Source organism: Vidua chalybeata, chromosome 5, assembly GCF_026979565.1.
Source record: "Vidua chalybeata isolate OUT-0048 chromosome 5, bVidCha1 merged haplotype, whole genome shotgun sequence".
Classification (NCBI taxonomy): Eukaryota; Metazoa; Chordata; class Aves; order Passeriformes; family Viduidae; genus Vidua; species Vidua chalybeata.
The window spans coordinates 60,892,143-60,907,632 of NC_071534.1; the positions used below are offsets into that span (position 1 = coordinate 60,892,143).

Genomic DNA, 15,490 nt, shown 5'->3' on the forward strand with positions numbered 1-15,490 from the left:
CCTAATCCAAGTAATTTGTTCCAGTGCCACTGTGGCTGTGCGGAGAAGAAGGAGTGGCTGGTGCTGCTGGCCCCTGTTAGCTCACTGTATCTCAAATGGGGACACACCCTCAGAGGCAGGATTTTCTTTTGAGCTGCATTTACTTGTCAGGTCAAAATACTGTCTCTGTGTGATGGGGAGGTACCATCACCACCAGCCAGCCTATGAGACACAGACACAGTTCTGCCCTCTCAGCAGTCAGTGGGGCCAGGCTAAGTTGTTTTTGTGATGAATTTAAAATTAGATGCACTTAAGACAACTGAAACACATCCTTAGGAGGTTTGCAGGCTGTAGTGACTAATTTGCAGACTTTAGTTGATGGTCAAGGCACTGAGCTCTGACAAAATGATAGCAGGTCAGAGCATGGACACCAGTAGAAGGATTTTAACCCATCTCCTTTTCTTATCTACTTTAATATATGAGATGGGGTTTTTTTTTTGCAGTTTTTGCCTATAACTTTTGAAATTGTTGCCTATTACCCAAAAAAGTAATTCTGGGGATCAGGATGCCTATAAAATGGGTATTCTAATGTATAACTTGTATGCATTGTATGGCCTATCTTGTATAGCCTATCTACTCTTTATATTCACATTTTTCAGTTGATAACACTTTATAATGACAAAAAGACCTGAGATAACTTTTTCTATTTGAGTAGTAATAGAGCATTGTCAGAAGTTGTAAGTCAAGGAGGTATGTTTCTCCAGGATAAGTAACTGTACAGCTAATTTAGCTGTTCTATTAAAGAGCCCATGTCTGAAAATTGAGCTCCATGTTGTAGTTAGTCATCCTTAAAGAGGAAAACAATGTTTTGGCAATTAGAACTGAAAGACCCAGAGCACTCTAATGACTACTTTGTCTCCATAGCCCTGCATAGCTCAGTGCTGTTAGTTCTTAGTTTGCAGATTAAAATTCCCAAATTGCATGAAAGTTAACAAACATATAGCAAACACTTCTCATTTATGTCAAATGTCTACACATTACAAATGAAGCCTGGACCTGCATAACAAAGCAAATGAAAATTATAATATTATCTCACACCTACATTAATACCAGATTAAGAGATGTAGTTATACTGGAGACTTTTTTTTTTTTAGCAGAATTTGCAAATACTTTGTGATTCGCTTTAGGAACTCGACTAGCAAGAGGTTTAAGTTTCTTTCTTTTGGTTTGTTTTCTTTTTTACCTTTTTCTCTGGTCTCAGAATATTTGAGCTGAACATGGCTGCTCCTTGTAAGGTGAAATGGAGTCTGTCTGCCTCATTGCTCAACTGTACAAACTTCCTATGGGATACAAGCACCTAAGTGAGCAGACCCTGCTTTTATGAGGATTTTGTAGGCCTGCATGTAAACTTGGACTGGACCTAAATATGTGGAAGTTTGTAATCTTGCTTTTCACTATTTACCTACTTTTATGACAAAATTAAGAGAGTTTATTGTAATCTGATTTTATCTAGTGAAAAATGAACTCATCTGTTGAGCACTGGTAATAAAAAAGCTGTGGCTTTTATATATTGTAGCAGGAAAAATGGAAAGCAATCTTTGTTTCAAACTTATTGAGCTCAGACAGCAAATTAAACTACAGCTACATTTTACTGACTATAAAACTCCATGAGAATTTAGCAGGGCTGCAGTTCTAATGCCACTCCATGAACATCCATTCCTCTTCTAAAAACCTCAGAGACTGCAGTAGGTTTGATGTATTTGTCCACAAATCTTATCTGTGCTAGTATTAATAAATTTGGCACTAACATCCTTAAAATATGTAATTGCATGATAACATCTGGGCCTGGTGCCTTGCATCTGTTTACCAGTGGTTGGACATGAAATGCAGATAAATACTTGTTCCTTTTCTGACTCTACAGTGGAGTGTGAGCCTTGCTGGTGCCAGAATGCCTCAGGCTGCACCAACAACTGAGGGAGTCTCAGTAAGAGATTACTGCACAGAAATTGCACACCACCTGTTACAGCCCAAAATACACTGAAAACCACTGGGGCAGAAGCTTTACTTACACCCAGCAGCTGCATAATTGCACGTGCAGAAATCTTTGGCAGGGGTTATGTACAAAATGATATGAGAACCGCAGCCCCTGCCTGCCTGGGGACATCGAAAAAGAACTCGGGCATCACAAGGGGGAGTAATTTAATGGTATTACATAGGGACTTCAAAACTTATCATTTTGCTTGAATCTGGCTGACTGAGGTGACTTGAGCTGAGCAGCAAAGTAAATGGAGTTGCTGCCTTTTTCACCTGAGGGCAGGAAGCAAGCTGGGGACAAAGAAGGAGAGCAGGTGCTCTGGCATTTGGAGAATGGGACAGAAGGAGTCAGCAGAGCAGGGAACAAACACCATTTTCTGTTGAGTATTTGCTTTGTAGAAGGCTGGGGAACATGCATGGGCATTCACAAGCTGCTGCTGTGATAGCAGGTAAAAAAGGGGCATCTTGATTCTCCTAGACTTCCAGCAATCAGATGATTTTTTGATCTCCCTGCACACCTGAACCCTTGCATAACAGCAGCATATCCTGAGGTCTGGAAAAGCTGCATCTCCAATACTTGTCCAGGGCAATCCTGCAGTCAGTGTGTTGGTACGGATTCAAGAGACCAAGGGAAAAATGTGAGACACAAGGAAATTTTCTATTTTCTGTGAAACAACTAGATAAATATATCGCTTGAGTATCAAGATTTGAAATTGAGATTTTAGGTCAGGGACAATATTCTCTAAAGATCTCTCTTGTTTAATAAAAGGCACTAATGGATAGTTGTTTCTCAACCTTTCAAGTGCTATCTGCACAGTGACAGGAGTGGTTTCCAGTCTCCTCTCTTGCATACTGTCTGTAAAGAGCAAAGTGAGAACTGACCCCTCCCAAACAGGTATCACAATCTGAATCTAGATTCATTTTTCATGTCTCATTTGCTCTGTTAAGTTAAAAAGCAGAGGAAATAAGCTCTCAGATTTACTTGTTTTATGTACAAACTGGCCAGGTCTACCATTACTTCAAACAAAAGCAGTTTTTTGGCCTTTGCACAGAGGAATAAGCTTTTTTCTTGTTTCATAACTAAGACAGAATCTGAAGAAAATGAAAGCAAGGACTGTGCTATGAAAATAGAATTTATATTGTTTTCAGCTGCACTTTTAAATACAAAATAAAACATAAAATTTTATATGCAGTGTATAAAAATCTTGACTTCTGGTACAACCCGTATAAACACCTGATTTGCAGCAAGTGAGGATTACCCAGAAATGGATTTTAACTGAGCTGAAATGATTATGCTTTGCTCTATTAATTGATTAACAAGATTTATACCTTGCTGGATATCCAAAGCTTAGACAGAAAATGCAACATCTCTTTAATGGATATGTTCTTTGTACAAGTGTCAGCTAGAATGATACCATAAAAACAGACCCTGGATAAAAAGAGTGACTGAATGCCTGAGTCACTGATTTGGGATACTGAATATATCTGGATACATTAACTGCCTTGATGACTGAGAATTCCTGGTATACCCTTAGTTTAACATGCCAAGTAATTGTCCCCATTCCTTGCCAGGCTGAGCATTGCAGAGGATACCAGTATAAGGTCATGACATATTAATAGCAACTTAATATTGAACTTGGGAACTTACTCAACATAATAAGTGCCATAAATGGGATCATCAATTTTCTCCCAGCCATATGGAAGCTCTGAAAAACAAAGAGTTAATCCCTCTCAGTAAATGCAGTATAGAATGCAAAGATTTCTAATAACAAAATTGTGGATCTTTGCTGGGTGTTGAGGGAAATAATAGTGAAATTAGATACAGTGACTAAAGCAAATGCCAAATCTTGAACACGCCCCATGGCAGCCACAAGGAGTAGTAACTTGGAAATTTGCATGTAAAACCAGCTCTTAGTTTCTAGAGCAACACATTTTGGTTGAACTTCTTTATTGTGCCAACAGTTGTACCAGCCAACAACTGTAGCACATCTTGTGTGACATCACTGGCAGAGGAAGTGAGGGCATTCTATTTTCATGAAGAAAACACACAAAAAATGAATTTGCTTTTTGAGCTTTCTTTTTCTTAGGAATACTGGAAAAGTTGGTCTAGAAGGAGTGAAAAGAGTTTGTCTCCTGCCATATAAGTACAGTTAGTATACTGAAATGTTTGCATTATTCTTCTTACTGGGATGGCAATTCCACAATCTCCAAAGGCACCCTGTTCCAAAGTTCCAAGTTATATATCAGGAACACAGGAGCACAGAACAGTACATGAAAGTACAAACCAAAATAAGATATTGTAGCATCCTCTGGACGTAAAGCTAACTACATTTTTCAGAAACAGAGATCCCTAAAACATTCTGGTCTTAAAAATGAAACTGTTTTAAATATTAATTCAACAATCTTGAAAATCAATCTGCATTCATTTATAACCAAACTGCCACATATATATTCATGCATATCGATACTTATTTTATTATCACTATCAGTGAATGCTTAAAAAAATATTATACTGCCAACAGAATTTCATTTTATGTTTAAAAGGCACCAGACAGAGGCAACAAGTATTTCAGTTGACATGGACAGAGTAAAAACCTCAGTACCAAGTGGTGACGTGGATGGAGGAGACTCACAAAGGAATGGACATTCCCATTATGCACAGGTATTGATTTCTGTGCAGTTAAAGACTATGACACAATGTATGGAGAGTGGTACTGAGATTCTAAAAGGAAATTTGACTCTGGAATTCTTTATCTCAGATTTTTTTTTTTTTTTTTTAACTCCGTTGCACTACTTTAAAGTAACTTTTTGGAGACAATGAGTACTGAACTAGACAGAACAGAACCGATGTAGATCATATTGAACAGTCATTACACTAGTCATAAAGAAGTACTCCTGGAGGACTTGAGCTTTTTTTTTTTCCCACTGACAATATGAATAGACAATTATTGACTTGCTCAAAGGAGCAAATAGGAAAGTGAAGCCTGAGTGACAAAAGGGAGGCTAAAGGGTTAAAAGGCCACGTTAATCTCTGCTTATTACTTCTCCTTTAAATCCATCTGTAGTGGCTGATCCTTTCTTGAGTGAACCTGTTTAGACCCTGTGATCTTCATGTCACATTGCCCCCAGGGGATGTTCCTGCTCAGCCTATTCCAATGCTGCAGTGAAGGATACAACCCTCTGCCAGAGACAGGCAGATGAGGAAATGCCACATTACAATTTTTTTTTTTTTTTAACAGAAGGCTTAATATTGATTCTCAATTTTTCCTATTATTCTTAGAATATTGTTAGCTTTGAAGTCTTCCTAAGTCCACATTCCGAACTACTTTTGTCAGGGCTATTTTGTTATTGTCTTTTCATAGGAATAAAGGCAGCATAAGGTATTCAAGCTGGTCTCAGAATTACAGAATGGTTGATGTTGGAAGGGAACTTTGGAGGTTGTCTAGCCAAACCCCTCTGCTCAAGGCAGGGTCAACCAGATCAGATTGTTCAGGACCATCTTCAGTCAGTGCTTGAATATATCCAAAGAGGGAGACTCCACAATCTTTCTGGTAACTCAGCCTGTGCCCTTTTGCCTCCTGTCCAGACACCAGTACAAAGAGCCTGGTTCTGTCCTTGCACCTCCCTTCATGTATTTATTTAGATTGACAAAAATGTTCCTTGAACCTTCACTTCTTCAGGCTAAACTGTCCCAGGTCTCTCATCCTTCTCTCCTAGGAGGGATGCTCCACCCCTAAATCGTCTTAGTGGCCATTCACTGGACTCTCTTCTTTATGTCCATGTCTCTGCTGTACTGGGAGCCCTGGATCCAGCACTCCAGCTGTGTCTCACCTGTGCTGAGCAGAGGGGCAGGATCATTTCCTTGATCTGCTGGTGATGCTCTGCCAAGTGCAGCCCAGGAGGCTGCTGACCTACATAGTTGCAGGGGCACATCACTGGCATGTCGAGGCTCTAAGCATTAGAAAGCCCTGTTGATGCTCTTCCCAGGCCTTCTCAGAACTTGAGTAAAATGAAGTGAATCACCCTACAACAATTCTCACAAAATCCTGTGTATCTTGGGACAAGACTGTATAATGTAATCCATAAATATTCAAAAAGAAATCAGCTCATGCACAAATCCTGTACTGCCCCTACAGAAAGTTTCATTACCAACTCATGCATGATAAGCAAGGCAGAAATCTGCTATGAAAAATTATGCTCTTACCAAACACTATGATACAGGATGAATATAAAATATTACCTTAAGTACTATTAGTACATTTTATTTTCATGTAACCTTGCACAATTTTCTTCTGCTAATTAACTTCATGTTGCTTTCATATCTGTCCATCTAAAGTTATATTTCTTTAAAGACAGGTACCTGTAAGACCTGTACATAAAAGTACGCACAAACACACACATCCCTATATACATACACACACAGGTGTGCACAGGTTCCCCTCCCAAAGTCCAGTAGTAGATGTGTTTTTTCAAAGTATGAAATAAATAAATAAGCAGATATTTTGTCCAATTTTGAAAGTGGGTATTTTATGTAAGTATATACAGTACAAGTATATAGATGCAGATAACATACTTAATTTTACATATTCACAACAGTTTGAAATAATTGAGGATTCATTATTAACCTATTGGCTTATTTTTTCCTAAAGTAATACTTAATTGTACTTATAAACTGGCACAACTACCGAGAAGGGAAAAGCAAAATTACATTTACTAGTGTAAAAATCTGTAAAAAATTAATATATTTGACATACTAAGGAGAACTCACTTTTAAATGCATGGATTGAATGACTGATTATTTAAAATCATAAGTTAGCCATGGGTTCAGAAGAAAGAAAAACAAGAATACTTTTGTGTACCATAATACACTCCATGTAAGGTTATGCTCTGATTTTATTATTCAATTTAAGATTCGGCCTATAAGCTATGTTTAATTAAAATTCTGTGTTGACCAGTAAAACAGAATTGCTAGAGCACAAACCCCAGGCCCCTGCCTGTTGAGAATGGCAGATAAGATTAGTGGAGTATAGTTTACTACAGAGGTTCTCTAAGAAGAATCTTCTGCTACATTAGCTTTCAGGAGCACTGTGATTATTTTTCATTACATTAAATTGTGGCATCTATTCCATTTTTCACTCTTGAAATGAAAGATTAAAGGACAGAAATACTTTACTGCTTCATAAAACAGGAAGCTTAGCATTTGCCAGATTCGGGGTGAGGGCATTACAGTTTCTCCTTTTGATTTCACTGTACCCAGGGATGATCATTAGGGATGAAAGTGAACATTAAATATTTGTAAAAGAGAATTGTTGTACAACTAGTGAAGGAGATTGCTAATGGATGTGAATAGGGAAAGGAGCTATATCTTACAGCTGATACTCATTTGGTAGCATCAGCATGCTCATTTGTGTGTAATTTTTGCAAGCATTGGTTCATGCATACTGTGCTATGACAGACATCTTCATTTTTAGGAACTCAACACTTCTACCACCCTTGTCCTCCAAGTCTGCAGACTGCTGAAGGTTTTCTCTCTATAGAAGGAAAAAAAATTAAAATCTACCTTTTATTTTTAAATCTTAAATATCTAACATCCTCCTATCATCCAGTGCAGGGCCTGTTCAGGAATATTTACAAAATCACCTTTTAAAAATCAGTAATATTTTGTGCAGTAGTTGGCAATGCTGACACCATGAGTGGATGTAAGGGTGCTGGACAGTCTGTATGGTATGTTTATATCCTCCAGTTTTTGCAGTGCATGCTTTATTCCTTACAAGACAAGCAGCATCTAGCCAACACCAGTCATCCAAAACCACCTTTGCTCAGTAACCATCTGGGTGAGTTTTTAATTCAGAATTGCCTTTCTAAAAGTTAAATGCCCAATGGCAATGAAAGTCAGAAGAAAAGAAAGCAAGAAAGCAAGAAAAAAAGGATAGAAAAAAAAAAGAGAGATAAAAAGAGAAAGAAGGAAAAAAAAAAGAAAGACTAATATGAGTTTGAGCAGGTTGCTTTAATAATCAATTGTAGTGCCTTCTCTTCACGGACTGCTTATGCTAATGGTGCCAATGCTCTTATTCTGCCTTCTGAAAGCTGTTGCATTTCAGAATGATTTTTAATGGTGCCACTTAACATTCTCTAGGGATGGAGGAAAGAGTACATTTTGTATCTCAATGTGCCAGGATGAAAAAGCATACTACCAAGCCCAGAGATTAATTTTTCTGAAGTTTATCATTCACTGAGTTAAAGAGAGTCATAAAAACTTTTCAAGGCTTCAGAACAACAGACAGCATTGTGTCACTACCCCACTGACATGCTGGAAAGAAAGATGAGAGCATATTTCCTGATTCAGCTGCAAATCAAAATATTTGTTTAGTTCAAAGGAATATAGCATGAGAGATAAAAAAATAATATAATGCCTGCTGTTATTGAATGAGCATGTGGAAGCTGTGGAGGTCAACACAAGTTTGGTTCACCTGCCTTGTTAACACCCAGGCACAGGACAGGAATTGTCTTCTAACCTATATAGGAGATTTTTCAGAAGAAAATACTGTATCTTCCCACTCAAAAGCCTGTGATTTTTTCATCTCTTGCTTTCTATCTTATCTTTTCTTTCTTCCTGTTTCAAATTCAGTTCTGCCTTTTCAAGTCAGTTACCTATTACAGAGAGCATCAAAGTAGTCGGATTAAAAGTTAAAAACAGTGCAGCCCCACAATCCAATGCAGTGTCACAGTCTTTCAGTTTCTCTAAGAGATACAGTCTTTGCAAATATTTATTTCTAAGTCTAAACCAGTATTCCTCACTGCATAGCTTACAAAAAAAAACCCAAAAAACCAAAAAAAACACAACAAAAAAACCAACAAAACCAACCAATCAACCAACCAACCAACCAACCAACCACACAAAAAACCCCAACAAAAACAAAACAAAAAAAACAAACCAAAACCCATTGTTTGTAATACCCTAAGGCACAGCACACAGATTCCCAGGGGGTGGGTGCTGCTCAAGGCATGTTGTGCTGCTCCCTCAGGAGCTCAAGGTTGGAGATATTTGGTTTGGATGCTTTTGTTTGTGCAAGTCCATGTTGTCCAGATGATACAAGAAACACATTGTGGTTGGGCTGCTGCTCCTGAAACCTCTGATACGGGTTGCCATGAGGAAAGAGAGGAAAACACTACCCAGTGAAAATCAGGACTTAACCTATTACCCCCATACCTATGTGAATTTTTCTAGGTCACCTATCTGCATTCCATCTGGAGCTCAAAAACTGAACCAAGTCAACAGGTACATGCTATGGTAACACTGAGTGGGTGGGGAGAGAAAAAAATTAGGTAAAAATGGAAGTGGAATTGTTCACTCTCTCAGTGAAAATAACAACAAAGGTAGAACTGACAATTCCACCTCTACAAAAAAAACCCAAATTGACTATTCCTTTAATGGAAGATCTGGAAAACCTAGTGAATGTACCACCTCCAAGTCAAGCCATGTAAGTTCAATTTCAATGAAACACATGTTCTCCAACCACCATTCTCATATCAGCAAATTTCACAGAATCATGACTGTTTATGTTCTGTCTGCAATCAAAAAGCATTCATGTGCAATTTATTCTCACAAATAAAATGTCATTATGCAAAATTTCTCCTTGCACAATGGAAATAAATGTGTAAGTAATACATCTGATAAATGCATCTTCTTCCTTCTGTGCAGCTTATTGTGACATGCTACATCCTTAATTATGTAGAACATAGATTACTTAATATTACTATAAATTCAATAATATTTTTCCCAGCATTGTTAACAAGTGAAATACTGGCAGCAGTTGGTATACTTTTTAACATTAGGCATACTTGAGTCCTCTGACGTGTAGAACTGTGCAATGCTAATTAAGATTTGCATTAATACAGTGAGGAAGTATTAACTGAATTACTGTTTCTTTTTTTATTATTTTTTTTTGTGGTTTTTTTTTGTTGTTGTTGTTTTTTGTTTTATTTTAAATTAAAAAAAACTATAAAAGGCTTGTTACCTTTTCAGTCAAATAAAAATTAAAACCCCCCAATCATGTAGAAATAAATAAGGGGGAAATAACTTACGTGTTGTGAACTTAGCTAGATTACTGTAGGCAGTGCCTGAGGTGGTTTCCTTAATAAAGGTTTAATAAGGAAGTCAGTGCTCATTAGGTAAGTGGGCAATAAGCTGGTCAGAAGTACTTTCCATGGGCCTTTTCAAGAGAAAGTCAAGAGTTTCTGTTAAAATATTTCAAACAAATTGCAAAATCCTGTTTTCCATGTATTTATAAAGAATAGATTTAAGGAAAGCAGAAATATTGAAAAAAATATTATTAAAACACTGCAATTTTTTTCATCAAATTTTCTTATCCTTTTATCTTGTTCTCTGTTCTTATTCCTGTATTAGTTGTGCCAGGAGCCTGGTTCATATTACAGAACTTCTGTGGGGAGAGAAGCTTAAACCAGCTCCTTGTTGATCTCAAAGTTCTCACTAAAGTGACCAGCATGTTGCTGGGGAAACAGAGATATCTCACAGTTTAGCTACAAGTGCTCAGAAGCCTGGATAGGAATGCATCCAGGCTTCCTTGGAATAATAAAACAGCAGTGTGCCTTAGCTTCCAAGAAGAGCATGGTAAAATTCCTGAATTCTGTGTCGAATTACGTGCCGTCTCATTTTTAATATAACAAAGGGTACACATAAACAGAGTCACTGCAACACCCTCACAGCTCAGAGCTTTAAACTAGCTGACATGGGCACTGCTAAGAATGAAGTCCCTTCCGGATAAGGGACTTTTCTGCAGATGCCAACTCGCTGGAGGAGCCTGACCCGTGCCCTGGTGGGCTCCACGCCCACGAGCCCAGGTGGCCCCACCGGCTGGTTCAAGGTTCAGCCAGGCCGTGTTAAAGGCCAGGCTGAATGGGGCTTGGAGCAACCTAGTCTAGAGAAAGGCACCCCTGTGGCAGGGGGGTTGCCATGAGATGATCTGGCACTGGCCCACTCATTTTGCCTGCAGAACAGGAGCCCTGAGTACCTCAACTGCACGCTGCATTATCAATTTGTATTCCTGAAGTTCAGCAGATTTGCTTCATGGCACGTAGAGCTGCAACATGGAAGATTCTGCCTTTGAAACTGATTTTATTAACACAGCTGTTTTATGCTATATTCTTTAGACTCTGGAAAAAAAAACAGACTGAAAAGAAACATTCTGTTTGATCTTTTGGATGTTCAAATCTTTCAGTGCTTGTATCTCATTACTGACTGTATCAATTCAGCCTTGTTACAAGCCCATGTTTTCTATCTAACAAATGCATGATGTAATGGAGTTAGACTTTTCTTCTATTTGCTTTCCAGTCTCTTACTTTATTTATATTCTTTGCTTTGTTGTTAAATGCTTAACCGCATACCCTGTGAATTTGTGGAGTTACTGAATTTACTGTTATTATAAAATTTAAACCCTCAAATTTGGCTACTGACCTAAAAAGATCCATATAAAAGTATGTAGCTACTAACAGTGCAGGCCAAATTTTATGGGAGACTGCCAGGTATTTTGTCACTCAAATTCAACAACTTTAGTTATCTGTTCACCTCTTAACCTCTAGTATTACAAATGAAAAAGCTTATATTCTGTAACAAACCCAAATGACACATTTCAGCGCTATTTTCGGTGCCTTTATTAAGGGGAAACAGGAATACCCTCAGCCTTTGCTCAGAGGGTAAGTGCCCCTGACCTTGCCTGTCTTGGTTGCCCTCTGCTGAACTCCTGTGTATCATGGGGCCCAAAAATTGGATTCAGTATTACAGATGCAATCTGTATCATCAAATTCTATTTGAACAGGTCAGTTCCTATCCTGTATTGTTGCAATATTTTGTTTCTGCCCAAGTGTAGAACTCTGCATTTGTCCTTGTTGAAATTCACAGGGTTTCTGCTGGGCCAGTCCAGCAGCCTGGCTGGGTCCCAATGCAGCCACGCCTTTGACCATGTTGATGGGTCCCCATGGGGTCACCTGCAAAGCTGGCTTTGTTGCCTCCTTCAGACTGTACCTAGACTCTTCATCAGCCAGATGCTCAGGAGAGCTCCATACAGCCGTGCTGCTCCTGTGCATGGAGGAAGCCCCTTTTTCCTCATTTTCTCTAACCATCTTTCCCAGTCAAATGTTATTTTGTCTTGTTTATGAAGAATTTTTAAAATAACAACACTGAGCTTTAATTAAAATTTCAATCAACATTAGAAAATATTTGTTTCATGACTGCCTTTTTCTCACTGGGCCTTGGGAGTCTCAAGTCAATGTTTCAAAATAAATCACATAGAATAATGCTGTCTGGTTTTCTGGTGGCTTTTTTCTGCCTTGCTATTACAACAAATGGCAATTACTTGATTTTATTTGACAAGCCAGTGATGGAAATGGATAGATCTATTATAAAAAGAGACAGAAGAATGTAGCATCTGTAGTGATAATGTAAAAAAAAAATAGCCAAGTACTACTTTGAATGCTTACAATGAACTGAGTATCTGTGGGTGGTCTACAAACAAAAAACTATCCTGCCCAGACTGTAAAATTTCAAAGGTACATTTTTTATTTTTGATGGGCTGCAACTGCCTCAGAATCACCAGATGACCTTGGATTGAAATCTGAGAGCAGGTTAAATAAACTAGTGCTGTAATCAAGTACAAGGCATTTCTGTGTTTTATAAAGTGGCCAGTGAAATTCTATACAATCAGATAGCAGAATCCTCCTCAAGGTACTTTCTATATGATCTGTTTCCATGACTACCATGCTTTTTAATAACATGTTTTTACAGTTCTGAACTTGGCTGCATATACATAATGCAGATACAGTAGTGGTTTAAATAGTATTTGATGAAATAGATAAATCAATACAATTGATGAGAGAGATTACATTGCACTGGGGAAAATTCATGTTAACACTGCACCTGCTGAAGCAGCAATCCTTCATTTATACTAGTGAAATAAGATTAGAGGATGTTTTTTTTTTCTTGGTGGCTTCATTGCCTTGTTGAGGGTGAAAACTTTAAAGGCCTATTTTTTATTTCTTTTTGCTTTGCTGTACAATCAATAAAAATCTGCTTTGGTTGCATGGAACTGCTTTCTGAAACTTCTTGTTATAACTTATTCATCATTATGCATTAGTCATATTTATGGGGACACTCACTCCATATTTAAACATTATGTTAAAAAAATCCCTTGGCATTTGAGTGACAAGGAAATATATATGAACTCACAGGCTTATTTTTCTTTATTTGAATTGTAATGCCATCTGCCAAAACTCACTCTCAGTATGGTTCTGTGACAGCGTCAGAAAGGAACTTTGCATGAGAAACAATTGTGTAGTCCTTTGTTAATGCACCAGACACAATGCACTTGCATTCATAAGGACACTTTGCAATTTCAGTGTTGAATTAATACATCTATTTGTGTCAATGACAAACTAATCAGGTTTCTAAGTTGCTTTTCCTTAAACAGTTTTAACTATGTGAGATAATAATACAATAAAAATCTACCCATGTTTTCTTCATCTTTCAATGTACATTAATGTTGGTATATCGTAACATGGAAGAAAAGTTATAGGAAGAAAGAAAAATAAAAGGAAGGCAAAGGTAATGCAAAATACGTGCATCGTCACTTTTTATGACATTTCACCACTTAAAAATAAAAAAATTATTACTATGAAAGAAGATGAAAGAACTACTTTGTCTTTTATTTTTCTCTCTTCCTTCTCGGTGTAAAACCTCCCTAAGAGTGAATAGAGTAGCAACCTAGACACTAGAGAGGGGACTGAGAGGATACTGTGTTAGGGGATGGAGATGGAAATGGGACAGAGAGATAGAAAAAAGTTTTGGAAGAAGAGAGTGTCTGCTCACTTTTTTCATGCATTGCAGCACTAGACTATTTGCATGTCAGGGGAATTTCAGGTTACTCAGTCGCGGCTGCCTTTATCATAAACATCAGCCCAGAGAGATGAGGCAGCTGACTTTCACAATACTGATACATGCAATTTTGGAATCAGTAACTGATCTACTTAATTCCAACAGAAAGTAACCTTTTCCCCAGTGTATGCCCTGGCACGGGTATTATATAAATTGGTTATTTAAATTAAATTAATTTATTTTAATTGCATTTGTGCTTAATGGTTGAAGTAAAGTTTCCAAATTAAAGCTGTACCAACTCAGTGGCAGAATAAACAAATTTCAATGTGATTTTCTCTTTTTCTGCCAGTCTTTTAATTTCTGCTCTTTTCTGTATTCCAGTCCCTTCAGCTTCTTAAATATCAAGGTCACTACAAGTATTTAAATAAGCAGATTGCTTCTGCTACAACTATCCCAAAAGATGTATGGTCTATCATAAAATTATTACAGAATATAGGAACACAAAACACAAAAATTAAACAGATCAGATCTCTCACTGCAGTATTTCACTTCAGCCTAGTTTTGCCTAACTATTTTATGCCTTTCTAATTCTTCTGTAAACCAGCTTAGAAGTAATCAGATAAAGGCATACAAAGACATATCTTTTACAGACTGACCTATTGATTGAAATTTTTTAGAGGATTTCTCCCTATGGCCCAGGAAAAAAAAATTCAGAGTGATTAGGCTGGGTCCCCTCAATGTCAACACATTCAGAAAGCCCAGTAAGAAAGGCAGCAGCATGACTACAGCCTCAATTATTTAGAAAAATACATGTTTGAGGGCCCAAAAGATGATATAAAAACTGCTGTTCAAACAAGGCTAAATCACTAGAAAAGAGTCTGAGTACATCAGACAAATAAACTGCAGAAATTGCAAGCAGAAGAAATTATAAGATTGATTTTGTTGTCATTGTGTGTAGCCATGCATAGCTGTATTATAACCAGGGAAGAGCAAATAAGTACAGAACAGATCCTCTTTTTGTGGCTGATTATGTTTCTTTTCAGTCATTTGCAGTCTTCATGAAACTTAATAAACTGTACTGAGCATCTGCAGACAGAACTCAGAGGGTGAAAATTTATGGAGACTTCTATACTGGACAGGTGTAGAGACTACTGTTTTAAAGGCAAGAAGAGCTGAAAGAGACTTGATTTTACATCTCTCTTGATAGGCACTCTCCTGAGACATAAAGTAATGGTGAAATTATCAGCCATAGCTTTCAGATGTAGGAGAATGGGAAAAAATTAAGTTTCTTTGTAATTTATAATATATCCACCGTGTGCACCTACCAAAAGCTAGTTATGTTTTTCCTTGGCAAACTTTAACTATTTTGAACAAAATGTTATATACCTGCTGAATATGTGTGCTCAGTTCCTAAGTTTGGGCTGAGCTACAGTGAGGAATTGTGGATTTAAACTAGTGTCAACTTTTTCCCTCAAACTGTATTTAGGTGCTTGCATTTCACAGGCTTGGTTAACATCTGCTTCACTGCTCTGTGCTCACAGAAAAAGATGATTTTTGTACCATGGGAAAAAAAATTAGCATCCAATCTTT

At 37.6% G+C, this 15,490-nt stretch overlaps 1 protein-coding gene across 1 annotated transcript in view; it reads right to left on the minus strand.

The window, feature by feature from the left end:
- The window catches only part of MAGI2 (membrane associated guanylate kinase, WW and PDZ domain containing 2), a 700,150-nt gene that overhangs the window by 153,849 nt on the left and 530,811 nt on the right, over positions 1–15,490 (minus strand). Inside the window, exon 7 of the mRNA XM_053942436.1 lies at positions 3,662–3,719. Coding sequence (XP_053798411.1) covers positions 3,662–3,719 — 58 coding nt within the window. The remainder of the gene's footprint in view (positions 1–3,661; positions 3,720–15,490) is intronic.